The 17,604-nt window shown below is 40.2% G+C and overlaps 1 protein-coding gene across 1 annotated transcript in view; it reads left to right on the forward strand.

Moving 5' to 3' along the window:
- The first annotated feature begins 2,256 nt into the window (after positions 1-2,256).
- The window catches only part of jph3b (junctophilin 3b), a 36,317-nt gene continuing 20,969 nt past the window's right edge, over positions 2,257-17,604 (forward strand). The window contains exons 1-2 of the mRNA XM_084396554.1: positions 2,257-3,838; positions 15,302-16,109. Coding sequence (XP_084252680.1) covers positions 3,457-3,838; positions 15,302-16,109 — 1,190 coding nt within the window. The 5' untranslated portion in view covers positions 2,257-3,456. The remainder of the gene's footprint in view (positions 3,839-15,301; positions 16,110-17,604) is intronic.

A 17,604-nucleotide genomic window follows, 5' to 3' on the forward strand; every position in this document is an offset into this window, starting at 1 on the left:
ATTTCTACATACACTGATTACATTTTTTACATTAATTTGTATGTTACAATATGACCAAAAATTAACAATGAATAATAATAGCATATTTATAAATGAACATTAAAAACGGTTGTTCATTTTTAGTTTATGACATCTAATTTGGAACCACTGATATATGAGAAGACCCTACTGGTACATTTTTATAATCAAATGATGATGGAACTTTAGTATAACCTAATAAATGTGCAGTGCCGGCAAATTAAACTGTTGCTGATCAAAAATGAACACTAGAGGGAGCAGTTGGCTCTCACTTTGTGACTGCAATTTGAAAGCTTGTTCTGTGCTCAAGCAAAGGTGACAGGTGATCACGAAAACAAGGATTGGTCATGATCATGCATGACGTAACTTTGAATGAATTCAAAGTTATACATAAACTTGTCAAATAATGGTGTTATTTTTAATTTAGTGTCAAGGTATCATTTTCAGTGGTACTTTGTGGACCAATTCATGATCAGACATCAATTTACTCCAAAACTACACAAGGTCACAAGCTAGCCGCGACGAAAATAGAGGCGCACTATTTATCAAGATAATTACAGTAATCAGCAGGAAAAGCAAAGAGACATTCCATCCCATTGGCAAGTGAATGGGATGCCAAAGATGTTTGTCTGATGCATGTAGAATCACATTTAACAACAATTCAGATTTAAATCATTGCCCTATATATGTACTGAAGTATTTGAGTTGATTTAACATGCTCATTACACACCCTCCAAAAAAAACCTGAGTTAGCAAATGTTCCTGTTTCTGCTATTACTGCCCTGTGGTTAAACAAGTAAGGGAAGCTAATTTAATAACTCTCCAAATTTTCAATAACAGCCTTGATTTTTTTTCAGTTGTGCTGCAGGGGTGCGTGAGTCATCTCGGCCTGTTTTGCTAACAATTCTGAGTGATCTTGTGTCTCTGGGCTTAAACTCATGGTAATGCTCCTCAGGCCTCAACCATAGCGTGTCTGCATCAAATCCTCCATGGTGAAGCAGAAACTATACAATTACTTTTTCAAAATGTAAGCTTTGTGGATCAGAACAGGATAACGCCAATGCAATTACAGGTAATGAATTATAATGCATATGCATGTTTGTTTTTTGGTCAAAAATATTATTTTAATGGTTAACATGGCAATATTGTTTGGCTTTTGACGTCTAACTGTCAAATTATTTCTCTCTTGTAGGTTTTTCAAGAAAGGGTGTAGTTGTTTGTAAGAACAACCTTGCAAAATCCGTCAATCTGAGAGGAATGTTCGCACTTCCCCTGCAATCTCTATATTATACACACACACACATACTCCCACACTATGCCTGCTGATCCCACTTCATAAAATCTCCCTCTCCTACTCTAATTCTAATCAAGCCAACAGCAGGCTATCACTAAAATAGCCTGATAAGCTAAACCACCAGAAGCAATGAGTTAGCATTAAAAACATGTAGTGTAATGAGTCAAATACATGAATCTTCTTGATTCAAAATATAGGTGACCTGTTTACTGCATGAAACTTGGTTCTCAGTACCTGCTGAGCCAAAGCAGCATGTCAGAGTATTTTTACCCAGCTCTGTCAGAGTTGATCCCCTGTAATTGAGAGGATAAATATCCCTCCTCCTCTTTACAAACAGATTGTTACACACAATTGCAATTTAAAACTAATGATATGATAACATATATAAATCAAGTCCCTTGTTTTCGTGTATATAAAGAATTTTACATACTGTATTTTGAAGTACACGTACGTCTCCATGTACCCTCTTGAATCCTCATGGGCTTTTTTCATTACAGGATACTTCTAAGGAAAAGTTGTTAGAGAAGGAAGACGGAGAAATACTGTAATGCACTGTGTTCTCAGTAATCTCAGTGATATGTCTTCAATTATAACCTATTTTGTCCACAGTATGAATCATAAGTCGCCACAGTAAAAGAGACCCTTGTGCCTTACAGATACCACGGAATCCAGAGAAGAATAGTCAGGATGATCAAGAGCCAAGGTCAACAGAGCAGATTTAATATGATCTCACCTGCAACAAAGAGATTTAATGCACCATCTCAAGCCATATCATTAACTGACAAATGCTCTAATTATTCTATGAGGGCAAAGCAATGGAGATTTAGTGGGAGGGTAGGGGGAGGACTAAGCCGGGCAATTAGGAAAAGCAATCTTTGCTCCCTGAGGTGGATAGAGAGAGATAGAGAGAGAGAGAGAGAGCGGTGAGTATTAACGCAGTACATGTCTCTTTAAATGAAGGGAGAGCGAGGGAGAGAGAGCATGTGCAAGGGGGAGGGGGAGTTGGCTGCGTTGGAACAGTCCACCTCTAATGAGCAGATTTGAGAGACACCAGTGTAAGAGAGAGAGAGAGAGAGACATCATATGGGGGAATAAGATGACGACGGAGTAAAAGACCATCAGCGTCACATGAAAATCATTCCAACAGCGTGATTGAGTCAAGGAAGAACAGAAGAAGGTAAATCAGGAACAATGAATCTGGTTTTCCCACCTGCAAGCAAACCGGAGCACAGGATTTTTATACAGACCTGAAAAGAGAGCAGAGAGGAAAGCAGAGACAACGACGAAACAGTGTCCAGATAAGGAATTAATCACATCAGTTTGTTTACGATCAAGCTGTGCGCTCATCCAGTGCTGGCGAGAGCGTGCATATATATGCATGCGATTGTGTGTGGATAGAGACTGCATTGCTGCTAGAAGACAGAGACTGAAGCTTGCAAAATCCATCGCTCTTTTTTTCTTGTTTCTCTTGCACTCAGTCTCCCTGTGTGGCATCAGCATGTCGGGTGGATTTGGTACAACAGTAAGTGAGCTCCTGGCAGAGGGGATGCATTTGTAAATGCTACCTGCTTGCTTCATCTATCGGCCGTCACTCTGAGTTCTCACAGGTTTCTAGGTGGAGCCTGGTGGTCTCAGCGACTGGGAGGGGAAGTGAAACAGCTCAAAGCCCCAGAGAGGGAGAGCAGGAGTGAGGGTAGGTGTGTGCTGGCACAGGTGCCCCTCTGTGGAGGCAGGAACGAGGAGGGGGCCAGAGCACCAGAACCGAAAGAATTGTTGCTGCGCTGGTAACGCTAGAACAAGGCGCATGGCTGGCGTGGGCCCACTTTCATCACTAAGAAGCAACTGCAGGAAAGCAACTTGTGAATAAAAAGCTCCACTCCTGGAAGAGGATGGTCTGAGAGGACTCAAGCTGCTCCTGCCTAGTTTGACAGGAGGGGACTACTGCCCAGGAGGGCACCTCTTTCTTTCTTTTAACTTTTTGCATTGTTTTTTAAAGGCCAATCAAGGGAGAGTTTACAGTTTTTTTCATTTCCCAGCTTTCCACCAACACCCTGGCCCCATTTCCAAATCTGATTTTGTTTGGGTCTTACTTCTTTTTCTTTTCTTTTTGAGATTTGGGGTATTTGCCAAAACCTATTTCATGCATGTCCACTGGGGGCAGGTTCAACTTTGATGATGGGGGATCATACTGTGGAGGGTGGGAAGAGGGAAAGGCCCATGGCCATGGCATCTGCACAGGACCCAAGGGCCAAGGCGAGTATGCAGGCTCCTGGAGCCATGGCTTTGAGGTGGTGGGCATCTATACATGGCCCAGTGGGAACACCTATCAGGGGACATGGGCGCAAGGTAAGCGCCATGGCATTGGTGTTGAAAACAAGGGCAAGTGGGTTTATAAAGGTGAATGGACACATGGATTTAAGGGACGCTACGGTGTGCGGGAAAGCACAGGAACCAGCGGCAAGTACGAGGGTACATGGAACAACGGCCTACAGGATGGATACGGAACGGAGACATACTCTGATGGAGGTAAGAGTTATGAAAATGTTTTGGTAAAGAGTTTGAGTTCAAGTTTTAAAAAAGTCTTCCAACTAAATGACACCAGAAAATAGTGACATCTTTGCACAAGGGATAGTTTACTCCAAATTGAATCCCTCTTGTCATTACAAACCCATATGATTTTTTTCTGTGGAACACCCTAACGTTGGACCCCAGTGTTCTTCAAAGTATTTTCTTGTGTATTCAACAGAAGAAAGCCATACCAGTTTTGAACAACATGAGGGTGAATAAATGTTGATGGGATTTTTGCATGAACTGTCCCTTTAATGGATAACACAAAAACTATTACAGCAGAGAGAGATATTTCTAGAATACCTTGTAATTTCCATTTTTGCACCACTCATCACTTTTTTACTTGTAGTCAGATTTTTTTATTCTTCCTCTACTCATCATTTGGACAAGCAAATTCCTCCATCCTTCACAAGCTGCTGAGGAGATCAATTTGGAGGCTCAAATTAAGGCCAATTGGACATCTAGAGAGAGAGAGGAAGAACGAGAGATTCCAGTCAGCCTACAAGTCTTGTAAAAGGCCTTGACAAAATACCAGAACACCCTATTTGAGCTGGAACAAGGTTTCCGTTTTACTGTTCTGGAGACAGTACAAACTAAAATTGCCAAAAGAAAAGTCAAGATGATATGAAGGCCAGAGAAGTGACAAAGATCAATGGCCATGAAAGTAACAATCAAAACCACCACTGTAGCATATACTTGACATAACACTCATGAAATGGCTTACCTTTAACTGGCCTAGAGTTTAAAAAATATATATATTTTAAATAATAAATTGTTCTGTCAGTGATTATTCAAGAAGAATCACAGTTGTTGAATGTAAATGCATACCAGCGCAGAGTCACGTGAACTGAACCCTCAGTTCTGTGCCTTTTTGTAAAAGAAATCTCCCATTTGATCACCCTTAGTGTCTTTGTTAGTAAAGGTGCAATATTAATACGTAATAGGTAGGTAACATTGTAATACCAACTATTAAAGAGATGGTTCGCCCAAAAATTGTTATTCTGTCTTTATTTACTCACCCTCATTTTATTCCAAACCTGTAATACTTTATTTCTTCTGTAGAAGACACAAAAATATATAATTTGAAGATTGTTTGAAATGTTTTTGCATAACATTGGGCTTTCACATGAGAGTGAGTAAATAATAAAATAAATTTCAATTTTGGGTGAACTGTCCCTTTAAGTAAATAGGTAGAGTAGGAGTGTGACATACTCATATATTGATTTTGTCTCATTGATCTAAAGGAAGCTGAATGTATAGATGTGGAGAAACATATCCACATATGCATCCTCACACTCTGAAGATATCGTTTCAGTGGGTGTGAAAAGTAAAATCAGCACCCCTTTGGCTGTTTTAAGTTGAAGAAAGTGTCAATTCTGTTGAATGAGGCATATACTTGTATCAACAGTCTATCTATTTTCAGAGCAGCATAACCTCTCTCTCTTTGTTTAATTTTCTTTGCATTATGGAAGTGTTGCCTGTGAGTCTTTTACACCAAGTTGCTGTGGAAACACACACAGACTCTGGCAGCAGGTCAGCGTGTCACTGGAGACTCAATGCTCGCAACTCTGATTGGCTGGCTGACTCGCTAATGGCGTTTACTTACTTTGGTACTAATCTGGACCACTTAATCACAACCACAGTAAGCAGTCAGAGAAGACAGAGATTGATAAGAAAAAGAAAGAAAGAAAATGAGCCAAAGAAGGGAGAGACAATACAAGAGGAGGTTAATAGGGCCACAAAGAGGTTACAGTGGCATTATCAGCTCTCATACTGTCTGAGTACACTACAGCTGCCACACATGAAAGCATCTGTTCACATTATGACCTGAATTCCACCATCACACTAAAGAGGACAGGTTTGAAGAGGGCAGGTTAGTTTACATTAGCTTCTTCTGCTGAAGAAGAGGCTCTCATAGTATGCAATATTATAAACACGTCTTTGCTATAAATATAAACTGACATTTCTAGGCTTGCTGCAAATATGTGATTTCATTACTATTAACGTTACATCACATGCATTAATCTTTGATTCAATGACATGTCTTGTCATGTTTTACCCCTCAGTCGGCCCCTTAGGGATTACTTGTCTATAGAGAATGGCATTGTACAGGATATGGATGATTTTTGCTTTTATGCCTGCTCTGATTTCAGTTTCTGATGTAACTCTAATGATTATTTAGAAGTCAGGGAGTAAAGTACTTACATACATCGATGTGGAACTCTGTGTTGCTTGAGGCCAACAGTGTTATCATGTCCACTATGTGGCTTATGTACAGCAATTCCCAGCACTTTTGCATGACTAAAACTCAAATGCTGATCAATTTGGCCTCTGAAAAGCGCCATTCTGCATTGCTCAAAAGCAAATCGAAATACCTAGAGCTGGCTTGACAACAAAAGGAAGCATACATATCAGTTATGCGGTTCCAATACATTCAGGATTATTTTATTATGTTCATAATCCCAAAATGGGGACTATTCCACTTCTCAAATGCATCACCTACATAACATAAAAAAAAGAAAAAAAAAGAAAAGTCAAACTGAAATCCCCTTAAACGGATAACAGCCTGCTAGTCTATGTAGGCTTAGAGAGATTTGGTTTTAAGTGTAGCTTTATTTTGTATTGTGGAGCGTTGTCGCAATACCATTGCCCCATATACAGAAAACATTGCCTGAATAAACAACAATTTTATGGCATTGTTTATATAAGATTGACAATGCTATAAAAGTGCGTGGTTTGCATCAGGTTAAAGTCGCCTTTGGCCTGCCATGTGAAGCACCTATTATTTCCAAAGCTATAAATGCCCAATGGATGGTTTATATTAGAGTAGGTTAAGGATAAGAGATCTCTTTAGTCCATCTATGGATACAAACACCTGTTTCATTCTGAGAAGTGCACTGTCCTGGATTTAAGGCCACTAGAGATGAGCATGGCCGACAGATGTGTACTCTGCGAGAGTCTGGCCCGCAACCACACGCATGCAACAATTACTCTGCAATTGCTGACTTTGTGAAAAAGACAAGAGATTAATAATTCATGGAAGAGCCGATCCAAACAGACATTCTGCCTGCTTTGCGGGAGTCTGCCTTTTCCTGGTATTAATTCTAATTAGTATTGTATACGAGATATTTAGGCCAAGTGAGCCACAACGCCATCATTTCTTTAGACAGACTCGTCCCTGATCACGACACATGAAAAGGAAAAAACAAGAAGTATTCAACCTCGAAACAGAACAGCGAGCATTGTTAAAGAAACCATTATAAATTCAACCCGGGGGAAGGCTCGTGATTAAATCTGTCCTGTGATGTTTCCGCGTCTTTGATCTTTCCGCATTAACCGTTTCCGTTCTGTGTGCCCCGCGCTGTTGCACAATGCATCTCATAGGCCTCCGGCAGAAACGCAAGCGAATTAGTTTTGACATGTGGGTTGCAGGACTCATAGAAAGCCAATACCGGACCACTAATCACATAACCATGTGACCCATGTGGGATGTCCCATGCTCATACAAGGCTACTGTTGTTTGCATGTCCCATACAGTAAGTCAGCATTTTCTTTTTTTGCGACTGCATTTTCATTGGTATTGCTGTTTTCACAGCAGTGCAGTGATTCAATTAGATGTTCCTCTGATTAATACTAACGTCTGCATCCTCAGAGAGCTCCCGCTCTCTATATTGCATATTCACACTTGGTTTGTTCAAACAGACTTGTTAGATCTCACAAAGCAAGAGATCTGACATCTACCTCATGGAAAGAATACACATTGTATTGGATATCTGAACATCTTAGCCTCCTGAGACGCAGCAAACAAACAAACACAGGTTTTGTCATTTAGATTATTTCTTCTAACAAGTGACAGATACATTTTTGCGAAAATACCAGATACACAGTTGAAATACCAAACAGTTTGATCAAACGTGCGGCCTTAAACAGCAAAAACAAATAATATGGGAATAATTTTCACTTCTTTCACTTTTAAAATGTGATGATCCCATTTCATTTCTATAAGAACTAAGCATGGTTTATGGTTAGTTTATTAATTTCATTTTGGATTGTATTTTCCCCTGATGTTTGTGACCCTATAAAAATAGAGACATATTATAAATAGCTTTACATAATTATATCATTATAATATTGAATATGAAAGAAAAGCCCAGGATGTCCTTTTCATGATATATATGAAACACAAACTGCGATATATATGGTCTAAGAGATATTAGCAAACAACTTATGTCCACTACAGTGAACAAAAATGAATTGCTGAATCTCAGGAGGATATAAAACTCAACTGAAACAGGCAGGCTATACACCCACTCTTATCTTCAGAACCATGGAGAGCGCCAGCAGCGCGCCAGTGTCGTGACTGTTCTCCCTCTATCTCTCTCTCCCTGAGAGGAGCTTTCCCACGATATCATAGTAATACAAGAGAAGAGCACACCGATTATCTAACAAATTCTCTTCATTAGGCCCACCTGTCATGCTGTTTACTTCTAACACCTCTTTAGCCGCCTCTTTTAATGAGAAGTTCCTATGACTACCAGCAGAATTATCAAAGGACTGGAAGATTGCGTGTGTTTGTACCACAAGAGATCTCACTTTCACTCCCCTGCCTGACCTCACTGGGAAAACGTACATAAGGGACCCTTTAGAATTTGTTTTAACCGACAATAACATTTTCTGAACGTCAAAGTGTGAAATCGAAAGTACTTCATTTGAGTACCAAATGTCCAAATAGTTGATTTTTTTTTTTTATCCTGACTGTTCCTGTTTCAAAATGAAAAAAATGTTCAGTTATGGATCAGTTCAAGAGAAGAGTGCTAGAAAACAGTATTTTGACACATTTTGCACTTCTCCAGATGAAGTATGACAGATATTGACATATATTCCAAGACAAAACAATACCTGAATTTACACAAATTATCCAATCCAAAGTTTACATACCCTTGGTTCTCTATATTGTGTGTTGCATCCTTGAATGACTCTCTGGTTTGTCCTGACAGTAAAGCTGTCCACAAAATCCTCCAGGTATTGTAAGATTACCAGCATGCTTTGAATGGTTGCAGTGGCTATATGATGTTGAGATCCATATTTGCGACTCATAAATACCATAAAAGGCTGCAAAACAAAATCAGTTAACACGATATTAAAAAAAAGATTTGTATTTAAAATCTTGAACATGATAATTACACTAAATTATAAAGTCTTATCTTTTAATATAAACATCTGCCTAGAGTATGCAAATTATGAGTCTTACTGTAAGAACTAAATACTAACAAACATGTAGCCTACTTAATGTTTCATTATTTTGTGAAGCTGCTTGTAAACACACTGGAATATACTTTTGTACATAAATATCATCTAATGTAAAGTGTCACTAATCTTTTGCGCTTCTTGCACATCCTGTTAAAAACAGTGAAGATTGCATCTTAATTTCAGTCACTGTGACTTGGGAATCTGCCCGAGGCCTTCAAGGAACACAGAGCGGTTCAAAGGCTAATCAAGGACAAGATTCCCCTTCACATACCTCAAACGGGAAGACGTAATGTACAAAACCATTTCAGCCGGTGGGCGTATCTTGTCCTCAGACCGCCAGACTCCGAGTCGGATGCTTAGTTTCGTGTCTGTGCTAACGCTGTGCCCATCAATCAGAGCACTACGGACGTCAGCAGTTTTACATCACTGTCGGGCTGCCTTTATTCTGGAAGGCCTGCCAATGCATCATAATCAAAAATCCTCTCTCGACCATAATCCATTGAACTATCTATTAGATTTGCTTTTGTTTTACGGATGCTAATGATGTTACTGATTATCCACAAAATTTGTTTACTATACAGGTCTGTAGAGATCTATAATTGTGAAAAATGAGAACAGAGATGAGATTTTTTCATTTGTGGCTTGTAGAAGTTACAATAATGTTGGTAAGATGAAGATATTTAGCTATTGTTTTCTCAAAATCTTGCTTTATTTGAGCTGTTACGGTTAAATCTGAAGCGAGCAAAAATGTGCAGTAGATAATGAATGGAAGTGTGGGTATGTGTGCGTTTGTGCGAAAGAACTACACTGTGATTGTTTGGGAGGTGTGAACTGATGCCTCCTCTCTTTCTATGTGTCGGTGTGTGTGGGAACTTTCTGAGCTAATCCCATCACTTTAGGTCTGTGTTTGATCTACATATCACACAGCACGCAGCTGCTGCCCGACAATATGAAGAAAGCATCAGCAAGATGTTGGCCACTCCGCTGAATACAGCATCAGAATGACAACAGCTACAGGCCTGTGACAGTGTGTCAGTTTCCTGTTCTCACTTCAGTTGCAGTACTTGCTTTCACTCCTTCATACACACAATTTGCCTGCAAGAATTCTTCTTCACATCTCTTTGAAGGGTTTTTCATGAGGAAAAAGTAACTATTTTATGAGTTGGCAATTTGGTATGACTTTGTATGAACTGTGTCACGTGAAGGTCTATCCCAAACCCTAGGGTAAACCTAACCCTTGTTGGGGTGTAAGCAAATAGTAAAAAAAAAAAAAGGATGAATGAGATCATATGAATTCATACAAATTTGCCACCTTTGTATGAAGTTGTAATATAAAAGATTACAAATTTCATTGAGAGTGTTGGGTTTTACTGAGTTTTTTTATGGTTTCTAAAAGATACAGACAGACAGACAGACAGACAGACAGACAGACAGACAGACAGACAGACAGATAGACAGATAGATAGATAGATAGATAGATAGATAGGAGGAACAAATGGATAAATAGAATGATAGATAGATAGATAGATAGATAGATAGATAGATAGATAGATAGATAGATAGATAGATAGATAGATAGATAGATAGATAGATAGATAGATAGATAGATAGATAGAGGCAGAGCTGTTTGTGAGCCAGGAATATATGTATATTGAAGTGTGGGGGGGTGGGAAAAGATAGATAGATAGATAGATAGATAGATAGATAGATAGATAGATAGATAGATAGATAGATAGATAGATAGATAGATAGATAGGAGGAAAAAATGGATAAATAGAATGATAGATAGATAGATAGATAGATAGATAGATAGATAGATAGATAGATAGATAGATAGATAGATAGATAGATAGATAGATAGATAGATAGATAGATAGAGGCAGAGCAGTTTGTGAGCCAGGAAAGTATGTATATTGAAGTGGGGGGCTGGGAAAATCCACCAAGCACAGCTCCAGCCCCATTGAGCCATCCAGCAGCCCTCGCTGACATGCCAACCCACAGAGATCAATACAGGCAGAGGGAATGGGGGCGTTCGTATGGCTGAATGTGTATGCATGTAGCTAACAGGATGAGAAAGCTGATAATGTAAAGACAAAAGGGATAGGAGAGAAGAAAAAAGGGTGAGAACGGATAAGAGGTGGGAGAGATGGTGAGATAACGGAAGTAGCACAGTGAGCTGTGTGTGTGTGTGTGTGTGTGACTGCCACAGTAATAGTGCCAGCATGTTCTAGAATGTTGGCCAGGATGAATCATCAGCATGTAGGGATAGTGGTTACATCAGAGGTGATCTCATAGAGCGCAAAAAAGTACAGGACAGATCAGGTGGATCATGAATATACACGTTCCGGTATAAAAGATCAATGCTAGATGAGTGCAAACTATTAAAGGGATAGTTCACCCAAAAATTATCATCATTTACTCACCATCACATTGTTCAAAAATCCCACGACTGTATTCTGTGGAGAACAAAAGTACATTTTTATATGTACACTCTTTTTAAATACATTTAAATACTTTTTGAATATAATAATTCACAAGTTGTACAAACCACTTTTTTTGCACTTTTTGAGCTTGACAGGTCCAGTCCGTATTCTCTTACATTAGAAGGTAAATGATGACAGTTTAGATTTTGCGGTGAACTTTCCCTTTAAACATATCTGTGTGAAAGTGTGTTATCCCAGATTTCAGCACCACGGAGAGAGCAACTCTGTAACTGGACTTGGTTTTAAGTGTGAAGATCAGAAAACTTAGAGAGAGACAAAAAAGACGTATGGATTACAGAGCTCATCTCAGTCTGGAATCATATTTAAAGCAAATGTCTATTTGCTTCATTTGTTGATTTTGCTAGCTTAAAGTGACATGGGCAACCAATTACAAATCAGTTATTTTAGAAACCGTAATGAGTAGGGCTGTCAATTTAGTCTGATTAACTATTAGGAAATTAACAATAAAAATAAACACAATTAATCATGCCTGAAATGCAGAAATCTGAAGATGTGTTTTTTACATTTTAACTACTTGTAACATGACTAGGCATCCAAAAGACAACGGGCCCTATCTTGCACCCAGCGCAATTGACTTTGTACACCGACGCATGTATCATTCCTATTTTGCACCCGCGCACAGCGGACTTTTCCCTCCACAGACGCACGTCGGTAAATTAGGAAATTAACTTGCGCTCCCGGGGTCGGTTCAGCACAAAGAGGAGGCGTGTTCCAGCGCAAACGTTCCCTGGTGCTATTTTGCAGGTTTAGAAAACAATTCCGCCACTGACCAGGAAAAACCTAGTCTAAAGTCAGTGGCGCGTTGCGCATGTTATTCATATGCTATTTTAAGGGCGCATGCTTGGCCATAATCAATGTAGCGTGTGCACAATGCGCATGCACTTTGCTTATCTCATCTACACACAGATGCAGCAGTTCTCATTTTTAGAAAACCATACATTATTACAAGGAAAAATATTAACACACGAGGGAAATCATTGTTGTGTCCATGAAGATGTGAAAAAATAGGCATAAATCTAGCTTACACATTTACCCAAATTTGTATACGCCTGTTTAACCGAAGCTAATTTGGGTGGGTTTCTCCCATCCCCATACAATGTCACTTCTCTGTGTTTTACGGCCCTGACGAGAACGTCGGTCTCCTCGGCTGTGAACCGCTCCTGGCGTGCGCCTGGCAAATCCGCCATTATAATAGCAATCCGCCATGGAACAAGCGCGTCTGCTCTTAAAGGGAATGTGAGATGTCGCTCTGATTGGTTTATTTCACGTTACACCCAAACCACACCTATGAATAATGAAGCTACTTCAGACCAACCCATTGTAGATTTGCGTCGGACGCAAGAGTCATTTATCCCGCTGGTATAATAGCAACAGCGCCCAAGACCCGCCCACAAACTTGCGTTTCACGCTTGATACTTGCGTTTCAGATCGTTAAAATAGGACCCATAGTGTTTAGCTAATATGAAAAAATATATATATATTGACTTCTAATTCATCTATTCAATGCTTTACTCAACTATATAACGTCTTAAATTATCTTCGTTCTTGGGCTTCTCTCAGCAGATATTGATATATGGCATTAGTTGCGATTAATTAGGCACCAGCCCTAGTACTGAAACAACAACTGTAGGGATTAAAACACTCTTTTTCTTCTTCCAGTGACAACATTTTCAGATCAAGGCCCATCAGCACTGTTCTTATCACGTGTGAGAACTTTAGTGTTATTGGTTACCCATGTCACTTAATGAAGGTTCCAAGATGGTCATCCATCAAGACTCCTGACAGAAAGATCAGGCTGCCAGCGCCATAAAGGAAATTTTACAGAACGCGACATTCCATTATTTTGTTGGCACATTCACCAATAAATAACACTGCTGGCGGCAAAACAGATGGACATTGTGATATCTCATGGAGATTAAGATCGATGAGATGAACACTTGGTCCTCTGGGGGAACCATCACAATAAATGAAGTAATAGAGCCAGGTCTGGAGATCATGGCTGCCAAAAACACTCTTCCACTGTTTCCACCATTTAGTCACTTCCTGTGCTTGCCATTGATGAGGTTGGTCATGCTGATGATGGTACAAGTGATCACAATTGTAATCATGGTGTGCATTGGTGCCCTAGATGAAATGAGACAATTGTAATTCTTTATATAAGTACAGTATAATATGTGTTAAGAGCAGAAGCATTTACAGTCCACATTCTCAAAAATCTGATGATCTGATCAACTTCTTGGTCTAACTCTTCAGGTGGTATACAATTGCTTGCACTCTATTTAAACATGCGGTTGCTGTACTGAAGTATCGGGCACCTTTTACAAGTTATTTTTATGCACTGCCCTGCTACATTTCATTCTTTTTTCATTAAGTTGTTACTCTGCCTCATTGCGTGGCACAAAAGCAATGAGAGAAGCATTTTATTGAGCTCACGAGAATTATTACTGTTTGTGCCTGGAGTAACACGCACTGTAATCCTCTCCCAACTGTATTGAGTTACTCAAAAGGCACAAACATTTTACAGAGATGTGAATTGCAGTATCATCTCGGTCACTGATCTCGGTCAGAGTAAGACAAGTTCCTGGATCAACATATTTTGTTGATCCTGGAACAACATTCCTGTCTGAAAATGTAGTCCTAACCATATCCCTACCCCTAAACCTAACCCTACTCATAACTTATCCCTAAAATCAGAGAAAATGTGAATACTCTGATGGTTATAAGCCTAAACTTGACATAAAGTGTAAGCTTGTTCTTCATAAATGATTGGTTGATTGGAATGTTGTTCCAGGATAAACAAAGATGTTGATCCAGGAACATGTTGCACTTGGTGAAATCGTGTTCACTGTATGATCTCTCTGGTGGTTAAGTTTATAGTGCCAAGGCAGGTAAAAGGGCAGTGCCTGCAGCTAAATTGTTGTCTTCACTGTCCTTTGGTTCTCAATCACATTCACATGTTCAAAAGGACTGAAACGCAAAGCACCTGTTTGTCAGTACAAACTGATATCACATAATGTCACCTTCCATTGTCATCAGCAATTTAAGTTACGACAGGCATATTTTTTAAACTTTCCATGAATAAGATAAAAACAAATAGTCAGTGGAGGTGCTTAACCTCCAGAAAATTACTGATGATAATTTGGGACATGTCTAAGTACAGTATATAGCAATAAATAATGTGTACTATTTTGTAATTTTGTAGCATAAAGACAATCAATATATAATATATAAAACATAAAAAAAAGTAAAAATAAGTATAAGAGAGTAACAGGGTTGAATGGTTGAGTTGAACAAATCCGTGAAACCACTGTGCAACTAGCTGTTTGGGAGCTTTTTCAAGTTACCCAAAACCATTAGGAAGACTGATTTCTTTGACAAGAATTCGTCGCTGTGACCACCGCTGCTAAAAGGTAGCCTATTCAGAAAATTTTCTTTATATAATGCTTTTCTCAGCATAGTCACAGGGCAATTGTAAAGACTACCAGAGCTGAAAACATGAGGCAACTCTCCAAACTGGAGAAACCCAAGGGCAGCAGACTCAGCAGGGGAACTCTGGGTTTTACATCTACTGCAGTTCTGCAAAATCCTGCAACAGACAACTTCATTCTGAATTAAATTGTTGATTTATTGTGTACAGCTGTCTCTTACCTCCTGTCTTTTCGTGCAGGTACATACCAGGGCCAATGGGTGGGCGGCATGCGGCATGGATATGGTGTACGGCAGAGCGTTCCGTACGGCATGGCGGCCGTCATCCGTTCACCTCTGCGTACCTCCATAAACTCTCTACGCTCCGAGCACAGCAATGGCACAGCTCTGCTGACGGGCGATCGGGCGCCTGTGGCTGGTGTGGGGGGTGGCGGCGTCCTAGCAGCGGGCAGCCCGGCCGTGTCCCGTGGAGGCTTTGTTCTGACGGCCCACAGTGAGGCAGAGCTGTTGAAGAACAAAAAGAAGGGCCTGTTCCGTCGCTCACTCTTGAGTGGCCTCAAGCTGCGAAAATCCGAATCCAAGAGCTCATTAGCCAGCCAACGGAGCAAGCAGAGTTCCTTTCGCAGTGAGGCCGGAATGAGTACGGTGAGCTCCGCTGCATCCGACATCAACTCAACCATCAGCCTTGGGGAAGGGGAGGGTGAGCTGCCGGTGGGCGAGGACGACGTAGACGCCACTACCACCGAGAGTTATGGCGGCGAATGGAAAAACGACAAGAGGACGGGCTGTGGGGTGAGCCGGCGTTCGGACGGACTGCAGTATCAGGGCGAGTGGTTGGGCAACAAGAGGCACGGCTATGGATGCACCACATTTCCCGACGGCACCAAAGAGGAAGGCAAATACAAACAGAACATGCTTGTCAGTGGCAAACGCAAGAACCTCATCCCGCTACGTGCCAGCAAGATTCGCGAGAAAGTAGACAGAGCGGTCGAAGCGGCAGACAAGGCCGCTGACATTGCGAAGCAGAAGGCAGAGATTGCGCTCTCAAGGTAAGACGCAGGGTTTCACTTTGACTATCTTTGCTTGCTGCTTGTCCTCAAAAAGCACTTGACCAACCTAACGCTAACATACATTCTCAAAGCAAACCAAAGCAATATCCTCATTTTGGGGTGAAAATAATGCTTTTAATTTGCCCCCAACTTCATGATTTAAAAAAACTGGCTCCTAAATGGTTCAACGACCAATTTGACAAGCATGGTTTGCACTGCACAAATGTTTGTGCAATCATATGCTAAAGTCCTCCTAATTGCACACATACATTTTCCAAATAGACCAAAAATGTTGATGACTCATTTTGCACTACATGGATTTTTGTCCAATCAGATGCTTTATAATAAGTATGTCCTTCCCCCTTAATACCAACCGACTATCAAGTACTTGGGTTCATGGTCATGACGTAGCAAAATCTTTTTGAAACAGAAAGTTTGGGCAGGACCTCCTGAAGCGCTCTTCAAAAACAAATAGCCATTATAAGCTTTAGTTACATCACAGCCATGAACCTATGTACCTGGTTGCAGGTGGTAAAAAGCCAAAAGTTAAAAATGCTGAAAAATGTTATTGTTTCTATTTTTCGACTGTGAAACAATGCGTCGGGCCAGTGTTGCCACATTATGGACCAACAAATAAATACATAAAAAAAAAAAAAAAGGTTATTTTGCGAGCGCAGGTAGAATATGTGCGTACTATACTGATGATGAAATTTATGTCACACTTCGCACACTGCACTTACGCTAGGGTAAACTCAAATATACGTTGAGCTTAAGTGGGAGGGTCATTCTCAATTTAGAAAGCATTTGATTGGACAAAATCTGTGTTGGGCAGGATGAGTCATGAATATTTTCGTCCCATTTTCCTGGTAGAAAAATACTGTAAACATGAAACGAGTATTTGTGCTAAAAGCTAATTTTTTCCAACTCATTTTAGAGCACGTTAGCAAAAATATGGCTTCAGAGCTAACACACATGGACAAAGTAACCAAAACTCTTCTTGAATTAATGGAGTCTTAAAGTTGATAGCGTGTCCCTTAGCATTAGCAAGCACACTCAAACAAACATATGCTTGGACTACACAAGTGCTTGTTGACATTAGTGTATCGTTCTACAACATGTATCCTATCGCTTTCTTTACACAGCATCCAAACGAAGGCCATTTTCTAGCGGTTGCTTGGGACCTGTTAAATAGGGCTTGCTGGTGCCGCTATGTGGTGTGGTTGCTAAGGAAACGTGAATGATTTGTGTCGGTGTCAGCGTGGAGAGAGAATACATAAGTCTGGATTCACTTAATGAGAGTCATGTAGATTCTGGGTGTATCAGCAGACTGACTGATGTCTTTATTGATGCAGAGCAACAGTGGCACAATCAATAACATGGACATGTGGAATGTCATAGTCATAAATTGCCTGATGCTGTTAAGGTGTGTGTGCGTGTGTGTGTGTGTGTAGAGAGAGATAAAGTGTTTATGAACCGTATACAGTTTGGTTTAATA

Source organism: Rutilus rutilus (assembly GCF_951802725.1).
Source record: "Rutilus rutilus genome assembly, chromosome: 23".
NCBI classification, from domain to species: domain Eukaryota; kingdom Metazoa; phylum Chordata; class Actinopteri; order Cypriniformes; family Leuciscidae; genus Rutilus; species Rutilus rutilus.